Below are 27996 nucleotides of genomic sequence, written 5' to 3' on the forward strand. Positions count from 1 at the left end.
TGTTACAATTTTTGCAAAGGCGATTCCAAGATAATCTTTAAAGAATGGGGTGGGTTGAGGGAAGGGCCTTCCAGGCCGAGTGAACAGCAAATGCAGAGGGCTTGCCTGAGGAACAACAGGTTCAGCGCGCCCGCGGCTGGGCAGGGGGACACACCAGGACCAGTGACCTGGTGCCCAGTCCACATAACCTTGTTTGCCATTGTAAAAAGTAAAATAGAGGTTCCTCTTCAAAGACTTTCCTCCCCATCTAATTAGGAATAAATAGTAACCTCTCTTAAAAGCAAAATTTATTCAAAGACCTGTGCTAACATTCTTAAATATCTGCTAGCTATAATAAAATAAATGTACTTTATGTTCTTATCTCCCACAATTTAGCCTAAATATTTGCCCTGGCATGCTTATACTAGTCCAAGCAAGCATTAGGTCATAGCCTGTTCCTCTTCCTTATTTAAAAGTGTTTTTGTCTTTCTCCACATTCCACAAGGTACTTCTTCCTTCCTTTGTTCTCCTCTACCTTTGCCTCTTTTAAAAAGTTCCAAGTTGCTAGCCAATCCCGAGGAATACAAAATGTGAGGTCCTGTTCCAGCCAATAAAAACCAGCCACAGCAGTAAGGTAAACGCCTCAGCTTACAAATGACCCTGTCTCCTTTGTTCAGTGTACTCTCCTGGCAAAACTGCTGGTGGGCGTACCCTTTCTGCAGAAAGTAAAAATGGCCTTACTCAATAAATTAAATTTATGTTCAAGTGCTATTTCTTTATGACACCGAAAAACAAACATTTCAAACACCATGCTGAGAACTCAGTCCTTGTTTTGAGGAGGGGTGCACTTGGAAGATTCCAGCTAAGGTACAATCGTCCCTCGGTATCTGCCGGTCATTGTTTTCAGGACCCCCACAGATACCAACATAGGCCATGCTCGAGCCCCCTTATATTATGTGGTGGTGCACAGTGCGTCCTTCCCATCCGCAGGTTTGGCATCTGTGGATAGGGAGTGGATACAGAGGGCGGACTATACCGCTTGAAAGGCTTCCCTGGAAGCAATATGTAGAGTGGGTAGCGGAGGAGCAAGAATGGAAGCAAGGAGGCTTGTCCAGAGCATACAGGCGAAGGATGTACGGCCAAGGGGGGAATCCCAGACGACCGCGATTCGTGACATATTTTTGTTTGCACGAAAATAAAGTTCGAAAGAAAAGTGTTGGGGGAACAAGGGATTCATTTTCCCGCGGTAGTTGAAACGCAATGGCTACGCCTCAAGCCGCTGCAACATGCTGGCCTCCGTGCGGGGGCGCCCAAACAGGCGCGCCGCCGGGCCTTCCGGCCGCACCGCCGGAAGTGCTCTCCTGACCCTCCGCCGCGCAGCTCATCGCAGGGCAGGAAGATGGCGTTGGAGGTTGGCGACATGGAAGATGGGCAGCTTTCCGACTCGGATTCCGACATGACGGTCGCACCCAGCGACAGGACGCTGCAATTGCCGGTGAGTGTGAAAGGAGGGTGCGTTATCGTGGCTGGGCGCGCCGAGCCTGGGCCGCGGAAAGCGCGCAGGCAGCGGTGAGGGTGAGGGGTGAGAGCTAGGAGCCCGGTCCGGACCGGGCTGCTCGGTCAGTGGCGGCAGAAAGGGCGAGCAGGCGTCCCCCGGGCGGGCTCACGGAGCCCGGGCTGCAGGGGCCGGCAGCGAGGGGCGGAGGCGGCGGCAGCGGCTGGGCGTGCGAGCCCCAACCTGGCGGCTCCCTGCGAGGCCGGGCGCGCGAGCCCTGGCGCCTCCTGGAGGCTGGCTTGGCGGCTGTCTCTTGGCGGTCTCACCTCCACCTACCGCTCTTTGTTTTTTTCTAAACTTAGGGCTTCCCCACTCCAGCGCCGCTAGGTGACCATTAAGGGGCAGATTTTGCCAGATGTGTAGCATCTGGGGACATTGGCCTGAAACAGCCTGTGGTGCTCCTTTTCTCCCTGAGACAGAGACTGAGGCCCAGGAATGAAGTTTATCAGAGTTCACTTAAAGAGCTGGTTTTCCTTGTTTCCACCGAACCTAGCTTTGTCATGCGGTACCATGGCACTAGGTTTTTGTGGTAGCTTCTCTGGTTTTGTTTGTTGTTTTAAGACAGAGTCTCACTCTGTCACCCAGGCTGGAGTGTAGTGGCGCAGTCTTGGCTCACTGCAACCTCCGCCTCCCGGGTGCAAGCGATTCTCCTGCCTCAGCCTCCCGAGTAGCTGGGATTACAGGGGCCTGCGGCCACGCCCGGCTAATTTTTATATTTTTGGTAGACACGGAGTTTCACCATGTTGGCCAGGCTGGTCTCGAACTCCCGCCTGAAGTGATCCACCCGCCTTGGGCTCCTGAAGTGCTGGAATTACAGGCGTGAGCCACCGCGCCCAGCCTAGCTTTTTGTATTTTTATTAGAGACGGGGATTCTCCATGTTGGCCAGGCTGGTCTTGAACTCCTGACCTCAAGTGATCCACCTGCCTCGGCCTCCCGAAGTGCTGTGATTAGAGGCGCGAGCCACCGCGCCGGGCCCAGCTTCCCTGCTTTCTAAACGGTAATTTGTCTTGACTGCCTTAGTAGGTAGCAACCTCTTTGAGGGGGCTTTGGTGCCAGATTGCCTGTGTTCAGATCCTGGGGCCACCGATGTGTGACCTACAGCAGGTTTATTTAGCCTAACTGCTTTTTGTCTCCATCTATGGAATTGGCATGATGTTCCACTGATAGGGTTATTGCAAGGATTCTATGGAGCATACAGTGCGCGGTAATGCCTGAAAAGTGTTATCTCTGATCATTATTTGAAGATAGTGGGAGATAGATCCTCCCTACTTGCGTTTCCAGCGTAGTAGGAGTTTTAACAAATACAAATACTTGCTTTTGCATATAAATGTTTAGGAAATTAGTACCAAGATATTTTGTTTTTCAATCTCAGGTTGTTTTTACATAAATTGACCCATGACTTGGTAAATAAACTTAATGCTGTGGACTGTGGGGTTTTAAAAATATGCCCAGGCCGGGTGCGGTGGCTCACGCCCGTAATCCCAGCACTTTGGGAGGCCGAGGCAGGTGGATCACGAGGTCAGGAGATTGAGACCATCCTGGCTAACACAGTGAAACCCCGTCTCTACTAAAAATACAAAAAAATTAGCCGGGCGTGGTGGCAGGCGCCTGTAGTCCCAGCTACTTGGGAGGCTGAGGCAGGAGAATGGCCTGAACCCGGGAGACAAAGCTTGCAGTGAGCCAAGATCGCACCACTGCACTCCAGCCTGGGTGACAGTGCGAGACTCCCTCTAAAAAAAAAAAAAAAAAAATCATGCCCAGCCTAGGCAATATGGCAGAACCCCATCTCTACAAAAAATGCAAAAAAAAAAAAATTAGCTGGTTATGGTGAGGGTCCCTCAGGAGGCTGAGGTAGGAGGATTGCTTGAACCTGGGAGGTTGAGGCTGCGGTGAGCCATGATTGCTCCACTGCACTCCAGCCTGGGCCACAGAACAAAACTTTGTCTCAAAAAAAAAAAAGTAACAATTATTATGTATGTCATTTTAAAACATTCTGACAATAACTGAAAAGTTTGAAATCTTTTAAAGGTGACAAGAACTTTGGTAATATAGTAAAAGGATATCTTAGAACAAAGTGCTGCATTAGTTGTAAAGATAAGAATTTGTGGCTTTTAAATTGGCGAATTCCATGTGGAACTTAGAAAAGTAAGGATTTGATTGGTCTCAGACTTGTCTTTGAAGATCAGTTCCTTTTGGAATGGCGCAGTTGAATCTCTAAATTTTTAAAAATTAGGTAGGTGGAGTTTATGTGTTTTGTGAAATGGATTGTGTTTCTTTTCACTTGCAGAAAGTGCTAGGTGGCGACAGTGCTACGAGGGCCTTCCAGAACACAGCAACGACATGTGCGCCAGTATCACATTATCGAGCTGTTGAAAGCGTGGATTCAAGTGAAGAGAGTTTTTCTGATTCAGATGATGATAGCTGTCTTTGGAAACGCAAACGACAGAAATGTTTTAACCCTCCTCCCAAACCAGAGCCTTTTCAGTTTGGCCAGAGCAGTCAGAAACCACCTGTTGCTGGAGGAAAGAAGATTAACAACATATGGGGTGCTGTGCTGCAGGAACAGAATCAAGATGCAGTGGCCACTGAACTTGGTATCTTGGGAATGGAGGGCACTATTGACAGAAGCAGGCAATCCGAGACCTACAATTATTTGCTTGCTAAGAAACTTAGGAGGGAATCTCAAGAGCATACAAAAGATCTAGACAAGGAACTAGATGAATATATGCACGGTGGCAAAAAAATGGGATCAAAGGAAGAGGAAAATGGGCAAGGTCATCTCAAAAGGAAACGACCTGTCAAAGACAGGCTGGGGAACAGACCAGAAATGAACTATAAAGGTCGATATGAGATCACAGAGGAAGATTCTCAAGAGAAAGTGGCTGATGAAATTTCATTCAGGTGAACATTTGAATTACAAATAAGTACTTGACCAGATGGCTTCTATTTACAGGAAATAAATGCCAAATACTTTAATGATATGTTCCCCTCTTTTTTTTTTTTTTTTTGAGATTTTTTTTTTCTTTTTCTTTTTCCTTTTTTCTTTTTTCTTTTTGTTTTTTTTGAGACAGCGTCTTGCTCTGTCACCCATGCTGGAGTGCAGTTAGTTGCTCACTGCAACCTCCGCCTCCTGGCTCAAGGGATTCTCCCACCTCAGCCTCCTGAATAGCTGGGACCACAGACACGCACCCCCACACCCAACTATTCTTTGTATTTTTAGTAGAGACAGGGTCTTACCATGCTGTCCAAGCTACTCTCAAACTCCAGAGCTCAAGGGATCCACCCGCCTTCGCCTCTCAAAGTGCTGGGATTACAGGCGTGAGCCAAGAGCTGGCCTAATTTATTTTTTTTTGGAGGGGAGAGGATCTCACTCTGTTGCCCAGGCTGGAGTGCAGTGCTACAATCACACCTCACTGGAGCCTAGAATTCTTGGGCTGAAGGGATTCTTCCACCTCAGCTTCCTAAGTAGCTGGGACTACAGACTCAGGCCATGATGCCTGGCTAATTTAAAAAAAAAAAAAAAAAAAAAGATGGCCAGGCACGGTGCCTCACGCTTGTAATCCCAGCACTTTGGGAGGCCAAGGTGGGTGGATCATGAGGTCAGGAGTTTGAGACCAGCCTGGCCAAAACAGTGAAACCCCGTCTCTACTAAAAATACAAAAATTAGCTGGGCATGGTGGTGGACACCTATAATCCCAGCTACTTGGGAGGCTGAGGCAGGAGAATTGCTTGAACCTGAGAGGCAGAGGTTGCAGTGAGTCGAGATTGTGTTACTGCACTCCAGGGTAGGCAACAGAGCTAGACTCCATCTCAAAAAAAAAAAAAAAAAATTAGGAGTTTCACTATGTTGCCCAGGCTGGTGTCAAACTCCTGGGTGCAAGCAGTCCTCCCACATTGGTCTCCCAAAGTGCTGGGATTATATGCATGAGCCACTGCGCTGTCCGCAGATTTTTTTGTTTTTGTTTTTTAAGAGACGATCTTGCTCTGGTCACTCAACTGGAGTGCAGTAGCACAATCATAGCTCACTGAAGCTGAACTCCTGGGCTCAAGCAATCCTGCTTCAGCTTTCCAGATTGCTGGGATTATAGGTATGAGCCACTGTGCCTGACTTTTTTTGAGGCTTTTTCTTTAAGGAACTGGGGTAATTTGGTTATATGAATACATTTGTATTGTATTTTTCAGTTTGTTTTTTTGGTTTGTTTTTTTAGACAGTCTTGTTCTGTCACCCAGGCTGGAGTGCAGTGGTGTTATCTTGGCTCACTGCAACCTCCCCTCCCGAGTTCAAGCAATTCTCGTGTCTCAGCCACCTGGGTAACCTGGATTATAGGCATTCACCACCACATTCAAATACTTTTTTTTGTTTTGTTTTGTTTTTGTTTTTTGTGTTTTTAGTAGAGATGGGGTTTCAGTATGTTGGCCGGGCTGGTCTTGAACTCCTGGCTTCAAGTGATTTGCCTGCCTTGGCCTCCCAGAGTGCTGGGATTACAGGCATGAGCTGCACACCAGCTGTATTTTCTTAAATTTGAACAAGCCTGATAGAATAATTTTGCAGACTTTTATGAACTGTTAAACAACTCGTTGCATTTAGTGCCATAGAGCTTTTTAAATAAAGCATATCTTTTTAAATCATGAGTTGTTTTTGTTTGTTTAGTGTTTTCAAGAAATTATCCCTTTTTTCTTAACTTTGAGGTATAATTTACAGATAATAATATTCACCCATTTCTAGTGTTAATTTTTTTAGGAAACATATCAAGTTGTATAACCATCACCTTTGAAACATTTCCGTCACCCAGTAAGATCCCTTATGTCCCCATGCCAATTTACAGTTAATCCCTGTTCTCATCCCAGATAACTGCTAATCTACTTTCTATCTGTATAAATTTGCCTTTTCTGGTATTTCATATAAATGGTGTCATGTAGTATGTAATCTCGTGCTTTGCTTCTGTCACCTGATGTTATGTTTTTGTTTTTTTGTTGTGTGTGTGTGTGTGTGTGGTTTGTTTATTTGAGACAGAGTGTCACACTGTTGCCCAGGCTGGAGTGCAGTGTCATGATCTCAGCTCACTGCAACCTCCGCCTCCCGGGTTCAAGCAATTCTTGTGCCTCAGCCTCGTGAGTAGCTGGGATTACAGGCATGTGCTACAACACCCAGCTAATTTTTATATTTCTTAGTAGAGACAGGGTTTTGACATGTTGGCCAGGCTGGTCTCAAACTGCAGACCTCAGGTCATCCGCCCACCTCAGCCTCCCAAAGTGGTGGGATTAGAGGCGTGAGCCACTGTGACTGGCCAGTGTTATGTTTTTGAGATTGATCCGTGGTGTAGCAGGAGTCAATACATTTTTATTGTGTGTGTATATATGCATATATTCATATTGATTATTCTACTTTTTGGCTATTATGAATAATGCTGTTATGAACCTTCACATCCAGATCTTTAAACATATATTTTCATATCTTTGTTTTGTTTTGTTTTAGATGGAGTCTCACTCTGTCGCCCAGGTTGGAGTGCAGTGGCACGATCTCAGCTCACTGCAACCTCCACCTCCTGGGTTCAACCAATTCTCCTGCCTCAGCCTCCCTAGTAGCTGGGATTAGAGGCGTGTGCACCACGCCCAGCTAATTTTTTTTTTTTTTTTTTTTTTTTTGTATTTTAGTAGAGACAGGGTTTCACCATGTTGACCAGGCTGGTCTCAAACTTGTAACCTCAGATGATCCACCCTCTTCAGCCTCCCAAAGTGTTGGGATTGCAGGCATGAGCCACCTCGCCTGGCCATATTTTCATTTCTTTTGGGTAAATGTCCAGAAGTAGAATTGCTTGGTGTATGGTAAATTTACAATTCATGTATTTTTACCAAGTTCAGATTTTGAATTAACATTTTCATTAGCTCTAAATCACTAATGAACAGTGTCACAAATTTGAAAACAGGTATGGTTCAAGAGTAATGCAACTGGTAGGAAAACAAGTATTTACTTTCCAGGCAAACCTATCTGAACACCAGTACTTGATTTTTAAAATACTGGGGAAGTTTGGAATTTGAGTGCTGGAAAGGAACTTAGAGATGTTGTAAACCAAAACCTTCATTTTACAGATTAATATTAGACCTGGAACTAAACCCTGATCCTCATGTTCCTAGTGTCTATCTCTCTTTCCACAAAAATACACTGCCTCCCGTTGAGAAGAAACAAAGGATGCCAAGTCTGAATTCTTTTTTTTTTTTTTTTTTTTTTGAGACGGAGTTTCGCTCTTGTTGCCCGGGCTGGAGCGCAGTGGTGCAATCTCAACTCACTGCAACCTCTGCCTCAGGGTTCAAGCAGTTCTCCTGCCTCAGCCTCCTGAGTAGCTGGGATTACAGGCATGCGCCACCGCACCCAGCTAATTTTGTATTTTTTGTAGAGACAGGGTTTCTCCACGTTAGGCTGTTCTCTCAAACTCCCGACCTCAGGTGATCTGCCCACCTCAGCCTCCCAAAGTGCTGGGATTACAGGCATGAGCCATGGCACCCAGCTGAATTCTTGATCTGTTGAGAGTGTGAGCTTTGACACTGGAAGAATTACTTAGGCTACCTATGTTTCTAAAATCTCAATGACAAAATGAAAATGTACATTCTTTTTTTTTTTTTTCCGAGATGGAGTTTTGCTCTTGTTCCCCAGGCTGGAGTGCAATGGCGCGATCTCAGCTCACCGCAACCTCTGCCTCCCAGGTTCAAGCAATTCTGCCTCAGCCTCCCGAGTAGCTGGGATTACAGGCATGCGCCACCAGGCCTGGCTACTTTTTTTGTATTTTTAGTGGAGACGGGGTTACTCCATGTTGGTCAGGCTGGTCTCGAACTCCTCACCTCAGATATCTGCCCAGCTCGGCCTCCCAAAGTGCTGGGACTACAGGCGTGAGCCACGGTGCCTGGCCGGTATCTTGTACATTCTTGAGAGAATCAACTGGCATAGTGCATGTAAGGTTCTTAGGATTATGCTTACTGTAATAATAATGAGCCATCAGTAAATATTAGCTATTTCTATTTTTTGTTCTGAGGCAGGGAGTCTATGAGGGAAAGGTCCTATTCCATTGTAAAGCTCCAGCCATCTCTGGAGTTAGAGAGCCTTAGCTTTTAGGCATAATAATTGAAAGCGTATATGTCTGTCATTTATTTTGACAATAGTGGACTGGCTTTATCTTCTTTTGCATTCAGGCCTGCATTCGTCGTGCTGTATGTGCATTTTGAAATATACTGCAATACAGTATGGCAAATAAAGAAGCCAAATATGAGAGTTTAGATGGAAACTTGAGGTTACCATCTCCTGTGACCAAAGATTAGGAATGTTTACATGTCAGTGATTCCAAGATTAAATATTGAAGATTTAGGAAACCAGGTGTTGCTGGAATCAGATTTTATTCTAGCTGGGGACTAAGCTGGAGACTCAGGTAGATTTCTTCAACTTTGTACAACAAACAGAGGTTAATTTTACTTATTTGTTTCTCATCAGGTTACAGGAACCAAAGAAAGACCTGATAGCTCGAGTAGTGAGGATTATTGGGAACAAAAAGGCAATTGAACTTCTGATGGAAACTGCTGAAGTTGAACAAAATGGTGGTCTCTTTATAATGGTAAGACTGCTTAACCGTTTTTGTTTTTGTATTGTTTCTCCTGTGGTTTTGTTTTTGTTTTTGATTACAAATTTAACTTGGTCTTTGTTGGATCTCTGATTTATCATGCCTTCTTACAGTATGTTTGAGGTTTTTAAACTATTATCAACAGTGAAGACTGGGTTTAAAAAAAAAAATCAGTGGCTGGGCGCAGTGGCTCACGCCTGTAATCTCAGCACTTTGGGAGGTTGAGGTGGGCCTATCACCTGAGTTTGGGAGTTCCGAGACCAGCCTGACCAACATGGAGAAACCCTGTCTCTACTAAAAATACAAAATTAGCCAAGCATGGTGGCGTATGCCTATACTCCCAGCTACTCAGGAGGCTGAGGCAGGAGAATCACTTGAATCCGGGAGGCCAGAGGTTGCGGTGAGCTAAGATGGTACCCTTGCACTCAAGCCTGGGCAAAGAAGCAAAACTCCGTCTGGAAAAAAAAAATTAATACAGTTATAGACTGTATTAATTATACTTTCCTGACAAAAGAAAACAGATAAATTGTAGCCTGTTACTGTATAGTCACCAAAACATTTCTTACATGATTCGTTAAAGGTAGGGGTTGAATTTTGTTTTAATTAATTTTTTTTTTTTTTTTTTTTGAGAAGGAGTCTTGCTCTGTCGCCCAGACTGGAGTGCAGTGGTTCAATCTTGGCTTACTGAAACCTCCGCCTCCCGGGTTCAAGCGATTCCCCTGCCTCAACCTCCCAAGTAGCTGAGATCACAGGCGTGCACCACCACACCTGGCTAATATTTGTATTTTTAGTAGAGATGGGGTTTCACCATGTTGGCCAGGCTGGTCTGAAACTCCTAACCTCAGGTAATCCACCCACCTCGGCCTCCCAAAGTGCTGGGATTATAGGCGTGAACCACTGCACCCGGCCAAGGGGTTGAAATTTTAAGACAATAGAGTCTAGGGGAGCCTAGGAGCTCAGATATTGAGAATATGGGTTTTAGAGTTTAGGTACCCTTTTTTACTTCTAGATTTTCAGCATATTAATTGAAATTTGGCTAAGTTGTTTGACTCCCTGGAGCCTCAGTCTCCTTAGCTGTAAAATGGAGATTAGTCCTACTTTGTAAGGAGTAGAGGAGATGATGCACGTAAAGTACTGACCACGGTGTCCAGCACTTTAGCAATGGTAAACAGAAGTATTCTTTTTGGTTCACTTAATTCATGCGTTCTTGAAAAAGAGAGCAAAAAAATAACTTTTTTTGTTTGTTTTTTGAGACGGGGTCTCACTCTGTCAACCAGGCTGGAGTGCAGTGGTGCGATCTCAGCTCACTGCAACCTCCGCCTCTGGATTCAAGCAATTCCCCTGCCTCAGCCTCCCGAGTGGCTAGGACTACAGGCATCTACCACCACGCTTGGCTAATTTTTGTATTTTAATAGAGGCAGGTTTTCACCATGTTGCCTAGGCTGGTTGAGAACTCCTGAGCTCAGGCAATCCACCCGCCTCAGCCTCCCAAAGTGCTAGGATTACAGGCTTGAGCCACTGCGCCCGGCCAACACTTTTGTTGTATGAGCACACAGGAAAGCACAAATAGGTACACAGTATTTTTGTGTGTATTAAAATTTCCTGGGTGTAGGAATGAAAGCTGGGGGAAGTCTAAAAAGGGTCCTGGAGCAATAATGGGAGAAAAGTTTGAGAAGCACTTAACTGTTTCAGAATGACAGAAAGAGCTGCTCTGCCTAGGCCAGATCACGAGCACTGGCAGTTGTAGAAGGGTTTGGCACATCTCATTTAATTCAGCTTTCACCACCGGGTGAGGATGAAGGTTTGAATGACTTCCTTGTTTTTTTTACTGGTTAAGTCTGAATAGTATAATGACATCACAAGGGAGTAGATCAATATTGTGCTTTAAACATGGGGAGAAAGAAAACCCAGTTAAGATTGATAGCATTGGCTAAGGAAATAGCCTATGAACATAAATTACAGGAGTCAAAACAGAAGTTAGCAACAAAACAAATTATAATAATCACGAATGCACTGCCATCCCTATTTGTGTCATTGTTAAAAGTACTTCAATTTTCATTCAGTTAAACACAGTTACAGATTTCATCAATATTTTAATACTGTAGTAATAAAACTTTATATTCCAATGAGCTAATGCAGATTTACTGAATATTGGGAAGATGCAAGTTCAAATTTACTTTATTTTATTTTATTTTTTGAGACACAGTCTGGCTCTGTTGCCTAAGCTGGAGTGCAGTGGTGTGATCTTAGCTCACTGTAACCTCCCCCTCCCAGGCTCAAGCCATCCCCCACTTCAGCCTCTGAGTAGCTCGGATTGCAGGTGCATGCCACTGTGCTTGGCTAATTTTTTTGTGTTTTTAATAGAGACGGAGTTTCATCATGTTGCCCAGGCTGGTTTTGAACTTGTGAGCTCAAGCAATCTGCCAGCCTCGGTCTCCCAAAGTGCTAGGATTACAGGTGTGAGCCACTATGTCTGGCCCCCAAATTTACTTCTTTGGATACATTCTGTCCTTGAATTTAGTGCTTTCTACATGCCAGGCACTGTTCTAGAGGAAGGAGCTTATGGTGTGGTTGGGGGAGAGGAAGACAGTCTATAAACAATAAGTATAACTTCAAGTACATTAAAAACTGATACATTGACTGGACACACCTGTAATCCCAGCACTTTGGGAGGCCGAGGAGGGTAGATGGCTTGAGTACAGGAGTTCGAGACCAGCCTGGGCAACACGGTGAAATCCTGTTTCTAAAAAAAAAAAAAAAAAAAAAATGAACATACATATATATATATATATATATATATATATATATATATATATATATATATATATATATATATTAGCTGGGCTTGGTAGCACATGTGTTTAGTCCCAGCTATCCAGGAGGCTGAGGTGAGAGGATCACTTGAACTTGGGAGGTCAAGGCTGCAATGAACCGTAATCATACCACTACACTCTAGCTTGGGTGACAGAGCGAGACCCTGTCTCAAAAAAAATAAAAAGTGATACATCCTATGGTAAAAGAAAGAAATCAGATGGAGCTATAGGGAGTAGTGGAGAGGGGGACGTTGCAGTTAAACTAGAGTGGTCTGGGTAGATGTTATTAAGAATGCGCCATTTGAACGAAGACTTGAGGTGAAGCAGTGACTACTGCTGGAAGAATAGACCAAGTAGAGGCCGGGCGCGGTGGCTCAAGCCTGTAATCCCAGCACTTTGGGAGGCCGAGGCGGGTGGATCACGAGGTCAGGAGATCGAGACTATCCTGGCTAACATGGTGAAACCCTGTCTCTACTAAAAATACAAAAAACTAGCCGGGTGTGGTGGCGGGCGCCTGTAGTCTCAGCTACTTGGGAGGCTGAGGCGAGAGAATGGCGTGAACCCGGGAGGCGGAGCTTGCAGTGAGCCGAGATCACGCCACTGCACTCCAGCCTGGGAGACACAGCGAGACTCCGTCTCAAAAAAAAAAAAGAATAGACCAAGTAGAAGTAACACCCATTGTAGAAGTGAAGGGTGCCCAGCAAGGCCAGAACTGGGGTGAAGTGAACAATTTACTTGCTTTAGGTGCAAAATTTGAGAGTGCCTTAAAAACTCAGTAATCAAAACAAATAATATTTGAATGTACCAATTTCAAAAATCAAAATTAATGCAAAAAATCCATAATGGACAAAATTTTAAAGACAGGCTCTTACCCTGAACTTGGCAAGGCTGCTCTTTCCACCCTAATCTCTACCTAGTTCCTGTCTGAACAAGGGGCCAGTGTGGCAGGAGCAGAGTGCATGAGAGAGTGAGTTGGGTTATAAGGTTAGAGAGGTAATTGGGCCAGGTCTAGTGGGAACTTGTTTGCCATCTTAAGGAATTTGCCTTTTACTTTAAATGAGATAGTCCATAGAGGGTTTTGAATGATAAGAAATGCATTTCCTAGGCCGGGCGTGGTGGTTTATACCTGTAATCCCAACACTTTGGGAGGCTGAGGCGGGCGGATCACTTGAGGTTGGGAGTTCGAGACCAGCCTGACCAACATAGCGAAACCCCATCTCTATTAAAAATACACAAAAATTAGCCGGGCATGGTGGTGTATTCCTGTAATCCCAGCTACTCACGAGGCTGAGGCAGGAGAATCGTTTGAACCCAGGAGGTGGAGGTTGCCATGAACCGAGATCACGCCATTGCACTCCAGCCTGGGCAACAAGAGTGAAACTCAGTCTCAAAAAAAAAGAAAAAGAAATGCATTTCCTTTCAGCTGCTGTTTTGAGGGATAAGAGTAGAAGCAGGAAATGCCATTCCAGGTGGGTCTGACCAGCATGGTAGCACTGGGGTGAAGGAAAAGTGGTCAGATTCTGAGTATATGTGGAAGATACAGCCAACAGAATTTCCTAGTGGATTAGATGCAGGATGTAAGAAAAGGAAGAGTCAAGGATTACTCCAAGGTTTTTAGCCAGTTTAAAGAGCAATGTCCAAAAATTCACATTAGCTCCAGAGTCTCAAAAGTCTATTTAACATGAACATGGAAGGCTGTGTATAATGGATTGTTAAATGAAAAGACACAGATTACAAACCAATTGGCCAGGCGCAGTGGCTTACTCGCTTTGGGAGGCTGAGACGGGCATATCACCTGAGGTCAGGAGTTCAAGACGAGCCTGGCCAACAAGGTGAAACCCCATCTCTACTAAAAATACAAAATTAGCCTGATGTGGTGGCACATGCCTGTAATTCCAGCTGCTCGGGAGGCTGAGGCAGGAGCATCGCTTGAACCAGAGAGGTAGAGGTTACAGTGAGCAGAAATGTGCCACTGCATTCTAGCCCGGGCAACAAGAACATAACTCTGTCTCAAAAATAAATAAATAAATAAATAAACAAACCAATTTATATAACAGAATCCCATTTGGGTTGGGTTACAAATGTATGTGGCATACAAAAAAGTAAAAAGATGTCCAGGTGTGGTGGCTCACACCTATAATTCTGAGACCAGCCTGGGTGACATGGTGAAACCTAATCACTACAAAAAAATACAAAAATTAGCTGGATGTTGTGGCAAGTGCTTGTAGTCCCAGCTACTCGGGAGGCTAAGGAGGTGGGAAGATCCCTTCAGCCCAGGAGGTCAAGCTGCAGTGAGGTATGATCACACCACTTCACTTCAGCCTGGGTGACGGAGTGAGACTGTGTCAAATAAAAGTAAAAAGATTATGTGTCAAAATGTTACAGTGATTACCTATGGGTAGTGGGATTATGGGTGGTTTTTTTTCTTTTTTCTTTCTTTTTTTTTTCTTTTTGATACAGGGTCTCCCTCTGTCATCCACGCTGGAGTGCAGTGGCACAATCAGGTCACTGCAGCCTCAACCTCCCTGACTCAAGCAGTCCTCCCACCTCAGCCTTCCAAGTAGCTGGGACTGTAGGCTTGAGCCACCATGCCCAGCTAATTTTTGTATATTTTGTAGAGATGAGGTTTTACCATGTTGCCCAGGTTGGTCTCAAACTCCTACAAAAATATGTGTGTGAGTTTTTTGGTTTTTGTTTTTTGGTTTTTGTTTTTTTTTTAGACAGAGTCTTGCTCTGTCATCCAGGGTGGAATGCAGTGGTGCCATCTCAGCTCACTGCAACCTCTGCCTCCCAGGTTCAAGCAATTCTGCCTCAACCTTCTTAGTAGCTGGGATTACAGGCATATCCTACCATGCCCAGCTAATTTTGTATTTTTAGTAGAAACAGGGTTTCACCCTGTTGGCCAGGCTGGTCTCAAACTCCTGACCTCAAGTGATCCACCCGTCTTGGCCCCCCAACCCACGAGCCACTGCGCCCGGCCACACGTGTGTATATGTACCTATTTCCTTATTTTTAAAAATTCAATTGTTTGAATGGCAACCAGTTCACATGATAAAACATAAGAAAGAGTATCAAGGGCTGAAGGGAGGAGGCTAAGGAAAATTGATGTGTACAGAGTGTCAGATTTGCAAGATGAAACAGTTTTGTTTTTTTTGTTTTTTTTTTTTTTTTTTGAGACGGAGTCTGGCTCTGTCGCCCAGGCTGGACTGCAGTGGCCGGATCTCAGCTCACTGCAAGCTCCGCCTCCCGGGTTTACGCCATTCTCCTGCCTCAGCCTCCCGAGTAGCTGGGACTACAGGCGCCCGCCACCTCGTCTGGCTAGGTTTTTTTTGTGTGTTTTTTGGTAGAGGCGGGGTTTCACCGTGTTAGCCAGGATGGTCTCGACCTCCTGACCTAGTGATCCGCCCGTCTCGGCCTCCCAAAGTGCTGGGGTTACAGGCTTGAGCCACCGCGCCCGGCCGATGAAACAGTTTTGGAGATCATTTTATAACAGTGTAAATATACTTTACTGCTGAACTGTACACTTAAAAATTGTGAAGACAGTAAAAATTTTTGTCATGTGTTTATTATCACAGTAAAAAATCAGAAGAGTAAAAGGTATGTAGTGAGAGGCTACCCGACCACATGTATCCTCAAGCCACTCAGACTCCTCCCCAACACACATTATTATTTTTTTGAGATGGAGTCTCGCTCTGTCACCCAGGCTGGAGTGCAGTGGTGCGATCTCGGCTCACTGCAACCTCTGCCTCCCGGGTTCAAGCAATTCTCCTGCCTCAGCCTTCTAAGTAGCTGGGATTACAGGCACGCGCCACCATGGCCAGCTAATTTTTATATTTTTAGTAGAGATGGGGTTTCACCATGATAGTCAGGCTGGTCTCAAACTCCTGACCTCATAATCTGCCCACCTTGGCCTCCCAAAGTGCTGGGATGACAGGCGTGAGCCACTGCGCGTGGCTCCAACACACTTTTTTTTTTTACACAGGTGGTCATATACTATACACACTATTCTATACCCTTGCTTTTTTAACTTAATGTATCTTAGAAATGTTATGAAGTATATAAAGAGAGCCCCTCCATTCTTTTTTGCAGTTGCTAGCATTCCAGTGAATGGTTATATCATAATTTGTATTACACATATACACATACGTGTGTGTATATACACATACGTGCTCAGTTGATCTTCATTATTTGTAGATTTTATATTTTCAAATTTGCCTACTTGGTAAAAAGTTATTAACCTCAAAATTAATGCTAGTGGTTTCACAGTCGTTCACAGACGTGCAGTTTCTAAAAAAATTTGAGTTGTCCAACATGCACATGCTTAACTGAGGTCGAACAAGGCAACACTCTGCCTTGTGTCAGCTTCCATACTATAAAATAAATAATACGTTTATCTTCTCCAATTTAAGATAGTACCTATATCATAGACTAAATACCAATATATATTTGGCCTTTTTTCCTGGATTTTCTGTTTTGCTTCACTGATCATTCTAGATTTATTTTGTTACCATACAGTTTTAATTATACAGGGTTTATGATGTGTTTTAACATCTAATAGAATATTCATGGTGGATGCGGTGGCTCGCAACTGTAATGCTAGCACTTTGGGAGGCCAAGGCGGGCAGATCACCTGAGGTCAGGAGTTCGAGACCAGGCTGGCCAACATGGCAATTTCTGTTTCTACTAAAAATACAAAAATTCTCCAGTCATGGTCGTGAGTACCTGTAATCCCAGCTACTCAGGAGGCTGAGGCAGGAGAATCACTTGAACCCCGCGGGAGAGGCAGAGGCTACAGTGAGCCAAGATCACGCCATTTCACTCTAGCCTGAGCAAAAGAGTGAAACTCCGTCTCAAAAAAAAAAAAAAAAAAAAAAATTTACTGACTTAAGCAGCTGGCAGATAAAAACAGAAAATCCAGTGATTTGTTAGGTCATTTGAGCTGAGTGGCCTATTTTTCTTTGTTACCATATAGATTTTTTAAATCACAGAATTTCAGAGTTAAAAAAGACCAAAGACCTTTGGCCTTCGTTTTATAGATGAAGAAACTGAAACTCATATTTCGGTAATTTACTGGTGTTATCTATTTCATAAGAGTCAGAATCAGGACTGGACTTCAGATCTGGTATTCCTTCTATCTCCTGAATTGTGTCCCTGTTAAAAGATGCCTTGACCATTTATGGGAAGAGTATATGCACTTTAACTTTTCTGTTCCTTTTTGTAGAATGGTAGTCGAAGAAGAACACCAGGTGGAGTTTTTCTGAATCTCTTGAAAAACACTCCTAGTATCAGCGAGGAACAAATTAAGGTAATAATAATGTCCTCACCTCTTAAACTCCATCATAATTTGACTTGTAACTCACCCTCTAGCTTCATTTTCTATGAATATCCATTACCTGCTGTGCCTTCAGTGGACTGATTTTGTTACTGTCTTATTCTAAGGAACATTTGTGCCTTTTATTTTATTTTTTTTTATTTTTTTTTGAGGTGGAGTCTCACTCTTTCGCCCAGGCTGGAGTGCAGTGGCGTGATCTCAGCACCCTGCAACCTCTGCCTTCTGGGTTCAAGTGATTCTCGTGCCTCAGCCTCCCAGGTAGCTGGGATTACAAGCACATGCCACTATGCCTGGCTGATTTTTATATATATATATATATATTTTTTTTTTTTTTTTTTTTTTTGAGATGGAGTCTGGCTCTGTCGCCCAGGCTGGAGTGCAGTGGCCGGATCTCAGCTCACTGCAAGCTCCGCCTCCTGGGTTTATGCCATTCTCCTGCCTCAGCCTCCGGAGTAGCTGGGACTACAGGCGCCCGCCACCTCGCCCGGCTAGTTTTTCGTATTTTTTAGTAGAGACGGGGTTTCACTGTGTTAGCCAGGATGGTCTCGATCTCCTGACCTCGTGATCCGCCCGTCTCGGCCTCCCAAAGTGCTGGGATTACAGGCTTGAGCCACCGCGCCCGGCCTGATTTTTATATTTTTAGTAGAGACGGAGTTTCACCATGTTGGCCAGGCTGGTCTCAAACTCCTGACCTCAAGCAATCTGCCCATCTGGGCCTCCCAAAGTGCTGGGATTACAGGCGCCCAGCCAGCTTTTTATTTTTTGTAGATACAGGGTCTCGGTATGTTGCCCAGGCTGGTCTTGTACATCTCAGCTCAAGTAATCCTCCTGCCCCAATCTCCCAAAGTGCTGCAATTACAGGCATGAACCGTTCTTACTTTACCTATACACTTTATTTATTTATTTATTTATTTATTTATTTAATCCTTTGAGACAGGGTCTAAGAATCTAGCTCTGTTGCCCAGGCTGGAGTGCAGTGGCACAATTTCTGTTCACTGCGCAACCTCTGCCTCCTGGGCTCAAATGGTCCTCCCACCTCAGCCTCCAGAGTAACTGGGAGTACAGGTATGCGCCACCACACCCAGCTAATTTTTGTATTTTTTTGTAGAGATGTTGCCCAGGCTGGTCTGGAACTCTAGGCTCTAGTGATCCACCCACCTCAGCCTCCCATAGTGTTGGGATTATAGGCATGAGCCACTACGCCTGGCCTATACAGTCTTTTTCTGTTCCATGTGGAAATAAATAACAAGCATCAAATGCTTAGCTCTAATTATTTGAACAAGCGTAAGGGCAGGCAGTGAGTCTGGAGTGAGTAGTACAGTTAGCACTTCAGCGTGGTGCTATCTCCCACCAAAAAAAAAAAAAGTATGTCCCAGTAATGACAATACCCTACATAACCGCAAGACCCGTTATCACTCCTAAGAGAAATAAAAACAGTTTCATAATATTCAATATCTAGGCCTTATTCCAATTTCGTAATTTGTACCAAGAATATATTTTACGGCCAGGCGCGGTGGCTCAAGCCTGTAATCCCAGCACTTTGGGAGGCCGAGACAGGCGGATCACGAAGTCAGGAGATCGAGACCATCCTGGCTAACCCGGTGAAACTCCGTCTCTACTAAAAAAATACAAAAAACTAGCCGGGCGAGGTGGCGGGCGCCTGTAGTGGAGGCTGAGGCAGGAGAATGGCATAAACCCAGGAGGCGGAGCTTGCAGTGAGCTGAGATCCGGCCACTGCACTCCAGCCTGGGAGACAGAGCGAGACTCCGTCTCAAAAAAAAAAAAAAAAAAAAAAGAATATATTTTACATACCTTCCTCCTAAGCAGGATACAGTCTAGGTTTCCATATTCCATTTGTTAAATCTCCTTTATTATATATTTTTAATTATTTTATTTTATTTTATTTTTTTGAGACAAAGTCTTACTCTGTTGCCCGAGCTGGAGTGCATCATCACGGCTCACTGCAGTCTTGACCTCCCTGGTCTTAGATGACCCTCAGCTTCCCAATTAGCTGGGACTACAGGCACGCACCACTATGGCCAGCTAATTTTTGTATTTTTTGTAGAGACGGAGTTTCACCATGTTGGCCAGGCTGGTCTTCAACTCCTGGGCTCAAGCAGTCCTCCCACCTTGGCCTCCCAAAGTGCTGGAATTACAGGTGTTAGCCACCTCGCCTGGCCCTCCTTTATTCTTTTTAACCCCACATTTTCCTTCATGATTTAGACCTTTTAAAGAGTTAAGGCCGGTCGCAGTGGCTCAAGCCTGTAATCCCAGCACTTTGGAAGGCTGAGACGGGCAGATCAAGAGGTCAGGAGATCGAGACCATCCTGGCTAACATGGTGAAACCCCATCTCTACTAAAAAAATACAAAAAAACTAGCCGGGCAAGGTGGCGGGCGCCTGTAGTCCCAGCTACTCGGGACTGAGGCAGGAGAATGGCGTAAACCCGGGAGGCAGAGCTTGCAGTGACCTGAGATCCGGCCACTGCACTCCGGCCTGGGCGACAGAGTGAGACTCCGTCTCAAAAAAAAAAAAAAAAAAGTTAAAGATGGTGAGGTCAGGCATGGTGGCTCATGTTTGTAATTCCAGCACTTTGGGAGGCCGAGGTGGGCAGATCACTTGAGTTCAGGATTTCAAGACCAGCCAGGCCAACATGGTGAAACCCTGACTCTACTCAAAATACAAAAATTAACCAGGCATGGTGGCGGACGCCTGTAGTCCCTACTAGGGAGGCTAACGCAGGACAATCACTTGAACCTGGGAGGTGGAGGTTGCAGTGAGCTGAGATCACACCACTGCACTCCAGCCTGGGTGACAGAGCAAGACTCTGTCTTTTTAAAAAAAAAAGGAAGAAGAGTTACAGGTGGTTATCTTACAGAATATTTGGTTACTTTATTATATTCTGGTGATTGTCTCCTCCTGGCTTTGTTTAATTCATTCTTCTGTCTCCAGTATTATAAACTGGAAGGTGTAGACTCTCTAGTTTTTTGGGGGTTTTTTCCCCCCAAGACAGAGTTTCGCTCTGTCGCTGAGGCTGGAGTGCAGTTGCACGATCTCAGCTCACTGCAAGCTCCGCCTCCTGGGTTCACACCATTCTCCTGCCTCAGCCTCCTGTGTAGCTGGGACTACAGGCACCCACCACCACGCCCAGCTAATTTTTTTATTTTTAGTAGAAATGGGGTTTCACCGTGTTAGCCAGGATGGTCTCGATCTCCTGACCTCGTGATCCACCCGCTTTGGCCTCCCAAAGTGCTGGGATTACAGGCATGAGCCACCATGCCCAGAGACTCTTTAGTATTTTAAGTCATTTTTGTGTTATTGGGAATGTCTTTTATAGACATATTTTAATTTGTTAATCAGAGAACATAATTTGTACTTAGCATTTATTCAAATACTAAAGATTGAGAACTAACCTCTTGCATAGGAAAGAGGTGGTACACATCTAATGCAGCTGTTGTATTTGAGTAGCTCTGTGTTTTCCTTACGATAACAATGGTGATAAAGATTAATAAGAATGTGTCTTTTAGCCATACTGACTGTAATGCTAATGATGACAGATAAAGCCACTTACCTTGAGCTGGTCCAGGTAATTGTATTTTGCATCTGCTCAGTGTTCTTTTTCCTTAAGTTTTCTGGCTGTTCACTTAACAGTCACTTTAAAAGAGTCTGCTATGTTGACATTCCTATAGGAGATGTTACTGTTACTGCAAATCTAAAATCTCTAGTATAGTAACTACTTTTTTCATTTCATTGTAACAACTGTTTCAGTAACATGATTTGTGACAATGTAAGTTTCCTTAGGAACACAACTGTTGAGTGGTAGCAAAGATTATACTCTAATGTTCTCTCCCCTCACCCAAAATAATTCTTGACAAAAGTATGTACTTAAAAGATACCTTCTAAGTAACTAAACCTTGGACAAACCATATTCTCAGGCAGGAGAGAAGAAATACTGTAACATTTATTGATTTCCTCCCACTGGACCAGAGATTAATATTATGTAACTTAATCTTCACATTGTATCACTGTGGGTGTTACTTTGTTATGCAAATGAAGAATAATCAAAATTATATGCCTGAGATCACACAGACCACTCTGACTCCAAACCCATGCTGGAGTTACTTTCACTGTATTATGTCTTTGTAATTCAGTAATTCCAGCTCATTTAGGGAAAGGATTTTAATGCTAGAAAGTTTTTATGTTAAACTGCCAGAAACTTTGCATTATAATAAGAAAATATAGAAACATTTGGAATATCTAATAATAGGGACATATTGATTTACAAGGACATTCTTTTGTTTGTTTGTTTGTTTGTTTGTTTGTTGAGATGGAGTCTCGCTCTGCCTCCCAGGCTGGAGTGCAGTGGCCGGATCTCAGCTCACTGCAAGCTCTGCCTCCCGGGTTCACGCCATTCTCCTGCCTCAGCAAGACGGAGTCTCACTCTGTCCCCTAGGCTGAATGAAGTGCAATGGCACGATCTTGGCGCACTGCGTCCTCCGCCTCCCAGGTTCAAGCAGTTTTGTCACCTCAGCCTCTCGAGTAGCTGAGATTACAGGCGTATCACCACACCCGGCTAATTTTTGTATTTTTAGTAGAGACGGGGTTTCACCATGTTGGCCAGGCTTGTCCCAAATTCCTGACTTCAGGTGATCCACCCTCCTTGGCCTCCCAAAGTGCTGGGATTACAGGCGTGAGCCACTGCGCCTGGTCAAAAAATTCTTTTTAAAAAGAGACTGTTTCACTCTGTCACCCAGGTCTCACGCCGTGTTGCTCAGGGTGGTCTTGAACTCTGGGGCTCAAATGATGTTCATGCCTTGGCCTCTCAAAGTGCTGGGATTGCAGGTGTGAGCCAGTGTACCCGGCAGTTTTGTTTTGAAGAGATAGATCTCCTGCTCTCACTCACACAGGAGTCCAGTGGCACTATCATAGCTCACTGTAGCCTCAAACTCCAGGGCTCAAGTGACCCTCTTGCCTCACCCTCCCAAGTAGCTGGGACTACAGGCACATGCCATCACTCTCGGCTTTTTTAAATGTTTTGTAGAGACAGGGTCTTTCTGTATTGATCAGTCTAGTCTCAAACACCTGGCCTTAAGCAGTCCTCCTGCCTGGGCCTCCCAAAGGCCTGGGATTACAGGTGTGAGCCACCATGCCTGACCAATACAATTTTATTATACATAATTTATTTCAGATGCTACCCAAATGATGATGTTACAATTATTCTTTTCATTGCTGTGTTGCTAACAGTCACCGTATGTAGAACTTAGAAGCCAGAACTTGACTGAATGGATTTGTTTTCCTGTTTTAAAATTCCATTTGGGTACATGACCTCACAATTAAGTTTTGTTTTAAAAAATATAAAGTTTTCTGAAGGGAAAAAGCAATAGTTAAAACTTTATTTACTTTGTTCAAAAAAAAAAAAAAAAAAAAGCTTAGCTAAAACACTAGAGTTAGATCCTTAACTTCCTTAACTTGGAGAGTAAAGTATATATAGATATGGATGGGAAGGGGAAAATTTTCCCTCAAATTACCTGCCTGCCTTTGTGATAAAGATATTAACAATTGCCAGGCATGGTGGCTCACGCCTGTAATCCCAGCACTTTGGGAGGCTGAGTTGGGCAGATCACGAGGTCAGGAGATCGAGACCATCCAGGCTAACACAGTGAAACCCCGTCTCTACTAAAAATACAAAAAGTTAGCCAGTTGTAGTGGCAGGCGCCTGTAGTCCCAGCTACTCAGGAGGCTGAGGCAGAAGAATGGTGTGAACCCAGGAGGTGGAGCTTGCAGTGAGCCAAGATTGTGCCACTGCACTCCAGCCTGGGCAACAGAGCGAGACTCCGTCTAAAAAAATAAAAAGATACTAACGTATTGCAACAACATTTTGGGAACCATTTCCCACTTTGTTCTATTAAATTCATAACGCATGGGAATAAAGTTTCTTTTTATTTTGTTTATTGTTTTTTCTTTTAATTTTTGAGATGGAGTCTCCTAGCTCTGTCGCCCAGGCTGGAGTGCAGTGGTGCGATCTTGGCTCACTGCAACCTCTGCCTCCCACATTCAAGCGATTCCCCTGCCTCAGCCTCCCTAGTAGCTGGGATTACAGGCTCGCACCACCACGCCCAGCTGATTTTTTGTATTTTAGTAGAGATGGGGTTTCACCATGTTGCCCAGGATGGTCTCGATCTCCGGACCTCGTGATCCACCTGCCTCGGCCTTCCAAAGTGCTGGGATTACAGGCATGAGCCAGCACGCCCAGCCTAATTTTTGTATTTTTTTTTTTTAAAGTAGAGATGGAATTTTACCATATTGGCTAGTCTGGTCTCAAACTCCTGACCTCAAGTGATCTGACCACCTCGGCCTCCTAAAGTGCTAGGATTACAAGCATGAGCTACCGCACTTGGCCAAAGTTTCTTTTTAGTAAGGCTTGCCATGTTTGGAGAGAAAAGGACAGCTTCATAAAATTTATTCGTTGTTACCAAGCATTATACTACTTAGAATTCTTAGCAAGATGCTTGGATGTGCTTCCATATAAAATGAAAATGCTTCTACTTGTGGCTTCTTCATAGTCTTTGAATTAAAGGTAATTGAACTCTTGGAAAAAATTGCAAATCATCACACTTTTGTGAAGTCAGTATAATGGATTTTAAGAATATTGGGCTGGGTGCAGTGGCTCACCCCTGTAAATCCCAGCACTTTGGGAGGCCAAGGCAGGTGGATCGCTTGAGGCCAGGAGTTGGAGACCAGCCTGGGCAACATGGAGAAACCCCATCTCTACTAAAAATACAAAATTTAGTTGGGTGTGGTAGCTCACGCCTGTAGTTCCAGCTACTCGGGAGGCCGAGGCATGAGAATTGCTTGAACCCTGAAAGCAGAGATTGCAGTGAGCCGAGATTGCACCGCTACCCTCCAGCCTGGGCAACAGAGCCAGACTCTGTCTCAAAAAAAAGAAGAAAAAAAAAAAAACAAGAATGTGGGAGAAATCACCAGCTACTTGGGATGCTGAGGCAGGATGATTGCTTTAGTCCAGGAATTCGAGGCTGCAGTGAGGTTTAATTATACCACTCCACTCCAGCTTGGGTGACAGAGCAAGGCCCCATCTCTATCAAAAACTTTTAAGAAGAAGAATATTAGAGAAATCTTATATGAGTTCAGACTTCATACTTTCACATGTTAGCTCTGTAATTTTGTGCCTCATTTTCCACATCTGAAAACAAAGATAGTATAACTACCTCGTAAGGCTTTTGTGAGGATGAAATGAGTTAATGTGTGTGTAAAGTCCTTAGCAAAATGCCTGGTACATAAAAGTACTCACTTGATAACTGGTAGCGAGCCTCATTATCTTCTGAGTTTACCTTTGTCTTTTCTCACATATGTACCCTCCTTCTCCATCCTCAGTTCCTCCTTTTTAGCAAATACTTTTATTATTTCTCTTCATCAAAACACTCATATTCTGAAGTTTTCCTTACCCCTTCATTTCAAAGATCTTTACACCTTCCTCTGTTAATTCTGTGTGCTGCTTATAACTATTCAGCATACATTTTAGGAGAGGGTCTCCTTTTTCCCACCATCTTCCATAGTGCTTTTTATAAACAAAAAGGCATTGGGATTTATATTCGTTAAGAATATTAGAGGCACTGGCTTGGCTGCAGCTTTTAGGAATCCCTGCCCAGAAGATAATAGGGTCCCAGAAGTGTGTCCTGCCAACACCAGTTTCTTTTTTAAAGCTTTGAACCTTCTTTGTTTTAGTACAGTTTGATGATCCCTAATCTAGAAATCCAAAATGCTCCAAAACTTTGTTGTTTTGGTTTGGGTCTTTTTTTTTTTTTTGAGACAGTCTTGCTCTGCCACCCAGGCTGGAGTGCAGTGGCACAATCTCGGCTCACTGCAACCTCTGTCTCCTGGGTTCAAATGATCCTCCTTCCTCAGCCTCCCTAGTAGCTGGGACTACAGATGTATGCCACCACACCTGGCTAATTTTTGTATTTTTAGTACAGACAGGGTTTCACCATGTTGGCCAGGCTGGTCTGCAACTCCTGACCTCAAGTGAACCACCCACCTCCGCCTCCCAAAGTGCTGGGATTATAGGCATAAGCCACCATGCCCAGCCTTCATTTAGGAAATTTTTAACTGTAGAGATGATACGTTATGGTAGAATAAGCATGGGCCCTAAACCTAGCACTAGGCTGGGTTTAAATCAGTTCAACCTTTACTTGCAGTGAGTACTTACTTAATATCTTGAACTCCATCTTAATAAGGAGCCTAATGATATTTGCTAATTTTTGGTAAGAAATGGAGATAATGATTTTAAAGGGACAGGCATGGAATAAACTTTTAATACGTGGTAGTTCTTGCTTACTAAAGTTGTTCCTTTATTACAGGACATTTTCTACATTGAAAACCAAAAGGAATACGAAAATAAAAAAGCTGCTAGGAAGAGGAGAACACAAGTGTTGGGAAAAAAGATGAAACAAGCTATTAAAAGTCTAAATTTTCAAGAGGATGATGATACATCACGAGAAACTTTTGCAAGTGATACAAATGAGGCCTTGGCCTCTCTTGATGAGTCACAGGAAGGACATGGAGAAGCCAAGTTGGATGCAGAGGAAGCCATTGAAGTTGATCATTCTCATGATTTGGACATTTTTTAAGTACATTTTTGACAGTTTGAGGACTAAGCCTTTCTAAAATAACATTGTAATAAACCATTTTTACTGAGATTGCAATGTTTTGCACTGATAAACATGAGAATCTGGAGGAAAGACAATTGTTTTGTTTAAAATGGTGTATGTGCAGAAAGGAATGCAATTGATAGAACATTTAAGGATATCTCATGTCTGACAATACTTAAGAGTATATAGCACAGGATTTAATTTCTCATTCTGTTGCACGTGCTAATTGTGAGTATTACTAGTTGATAATCAGTTTTGTCTAGGTCATAACATACTATTCGAAAGTTTGCTTTTTCAAGTTTATCTTTGCAGTGAATTATGCTTTGACTTTAAAACATTCCACTAAAATCATAATGGGACATATAAATTATTAAGCTGTTACAAATGCATTCAAATTTGTTTTTTCTGTGTTCTAAGAACTCAGGCAATTTTAAGGATAAAAACTAACATTGGCCAGGCACGGTGACTCACGCTTGTAATTCCAGCACTTTGGGTGGCTGAGGCAGGCGGATCACTTGCGGTCAGGAGTTTGAGACCAGCCAGGCCAACATGGTGAAACTTTGTTTCTACTAAAAATATAAAAACTAGCCAGGCGTGGTTATGCATGCCTATAATCCGAGCTAGTGGGGAGGCTGAGGCAGGAGAATCACCTGAACCCGGGAGGCAGAGGTTGCAGTGAACTGAGATTGCACCACTGCACTCCAGCCTGGGCGACAGAGCGAGACTCCGTCTCAAAAAAAAAAAAGATACAGTTAAGAGGTGTATGCTGATGATTCGTCCCACTCATTTGTTTGTCCAGAAGTAAATAAATGTCAGAAATTTTTAAGAGTCTCAGTCTGTCGCCCAGGCTAGAGTGCAGTGGCACGATCTCGGCTTATTGCAGCTGCCATTTCCCAGGTTCAAGTGATCATGTGCCTCAGCTTCCTGAGTAGCTGGGATCACAGGTGTGCACCACCACGCCCAGCTAATTTTTGTATTTTTAGTAAAGACTGTTACGCCATGTTGTCCAGGCTGGTCTTGAACTCCTGGCCTCAAGTGGTCTGCCCACCTCTGCCTCCCAAAGTGCTGGGATTACAGGCATGAGCCACTGCACCCAGCCTTATTCTTAAATTTAACATGTTTTTTGACTTCTTAATTAACTTGGTTATATACTAAATGTGATCTACTCCTGTGTATTACTACATACTTTAAAAAAATTTTCAAGCTGGGCGTGGTGACACACACCTGTAATCCCAACACTTTGGGAGGCCAAGAGAGGAAGATTGCTTGAGCCCACGAGTTCAAGACCAACCTGGGCAACATCGTGAGACCCTGTCTCTAGTTTAAAAAAGAAAAAGAAAAACAAACATTCCCAGTGGCAGCATGCCTAAGACTGTTTTACCTTATGTTAAGGAAGTTAGGTATTTCAAATGTTACATATGCCGGCACAGTGGCTCATGCCTGTAATCCCAGCACTTTGGGAGGCTGAGATGGGTGGATCATTTGAGGTCAGGAGTTGAAAACCAGCCTGGCCAACATGGTGAAACCCCATCTCAACTAAAAATATAAAAAATTAGCCAGGCATGGTGGTGCATGCCTGTAATCCAGCTACTTGGGAGGCTGAGGCAGGAAAATCGCTTGAACCTGGGAGGCAGAGGTTGCAGTGAGTCGAGATCATGCCACTGCACTCAAGCCTGGGCGACAAAGCAAGACTTTGTCTCAGTAATAATAATAATGAAATATTACATGTGCATGAAGTTTTAAATTACTCATTAATGAAGAAAATAAAGGTAGTTTAGACATTCCAAGAGTTAACTGTAGTTTACAAAAATATATTAAGCAAAAATATGCTTGATATATTAAGCAGAAATTTTGTTTGTTAAGCAAAAATGTAAAATTCAGCAATTATAAACTATTCCTTCAGACAATGTACTTGAAGTCTTTCGGTAGTTCTGAGAATATGGTCATTGAAGTTGGATCTAAGAGGAAAGTGGTTATCGGTTGCTTTTTATTTATAAAGAATGCAAAAATAAAATTAGATTTTTGGCAGTCCTTAATGAGCTTC

General features: G+C 43.8%; 1 protein-coding gene across 1 annotated transcript; it reads left to right on the top strand.

Moving 5' to 3' along the window:
* Positions 1-1365: 1365 nt before the first annotated feature.
* Positions 1366-27988, top strand: PHAX (phosphorylated adaptor for RNA export). The gene is made up of 5 exons (XM_005557655.4): positions 1366-1474; positions 3823-4436; positions 9016-9136; positions 17177-17260; positions 25662-27988. The coding sequence occupies exons 1-5, from the start codon at positions 1379-1381 to the stop codon at positions 25929-25931; spliced, it is 1185 nt and encodes a 394-aa protein (XP_005557712.2). The 5' UTR covers positions 1366-1378; the 3' UTR covers positions 25932-27988.
* Positions 27989-27996: the final 8 nt, after the last annotated feature.

This window comes from Macaca fascicularis, chromosome 6 (genome assembly GCF_037993035.2).
Source record: "Macaca fascicularis isolate 582-1 chromosome 6, T2T-MFA8v1.1".
Taxonomy (NCBI): domain Eukaryota; kingdom Metazoa; phylum Chordata; class Mammalia; order Primates; family Cercopithecidae; genus Macaca; species Macaca fascicularis.

Bases quoted from the DNA above. Each gene is read 5' to 3' on its own strand.
- PHAX (XM_005557655.4), top strand. From the start codon at position 1,379: ATGGCGTTGGAGGTTGGCGACATGGAAGATGGGCAGCTTTCCGACTCG. The intron at 1,475-3,822 runs GTGAGTGTGAAA...TTTCACTTGCAG, and splicing joins ACAGGACGCTGCAATTGCCG to AAAGTGCTAGGTGGCGACAG. The intron at 4,437-9,015 runs GTGAACATTTGA...GTTTCTCATCAG, and splicing joins GCTGATGAAATTTCATTCAG to GTTACAGGAACCAAAGAAAG.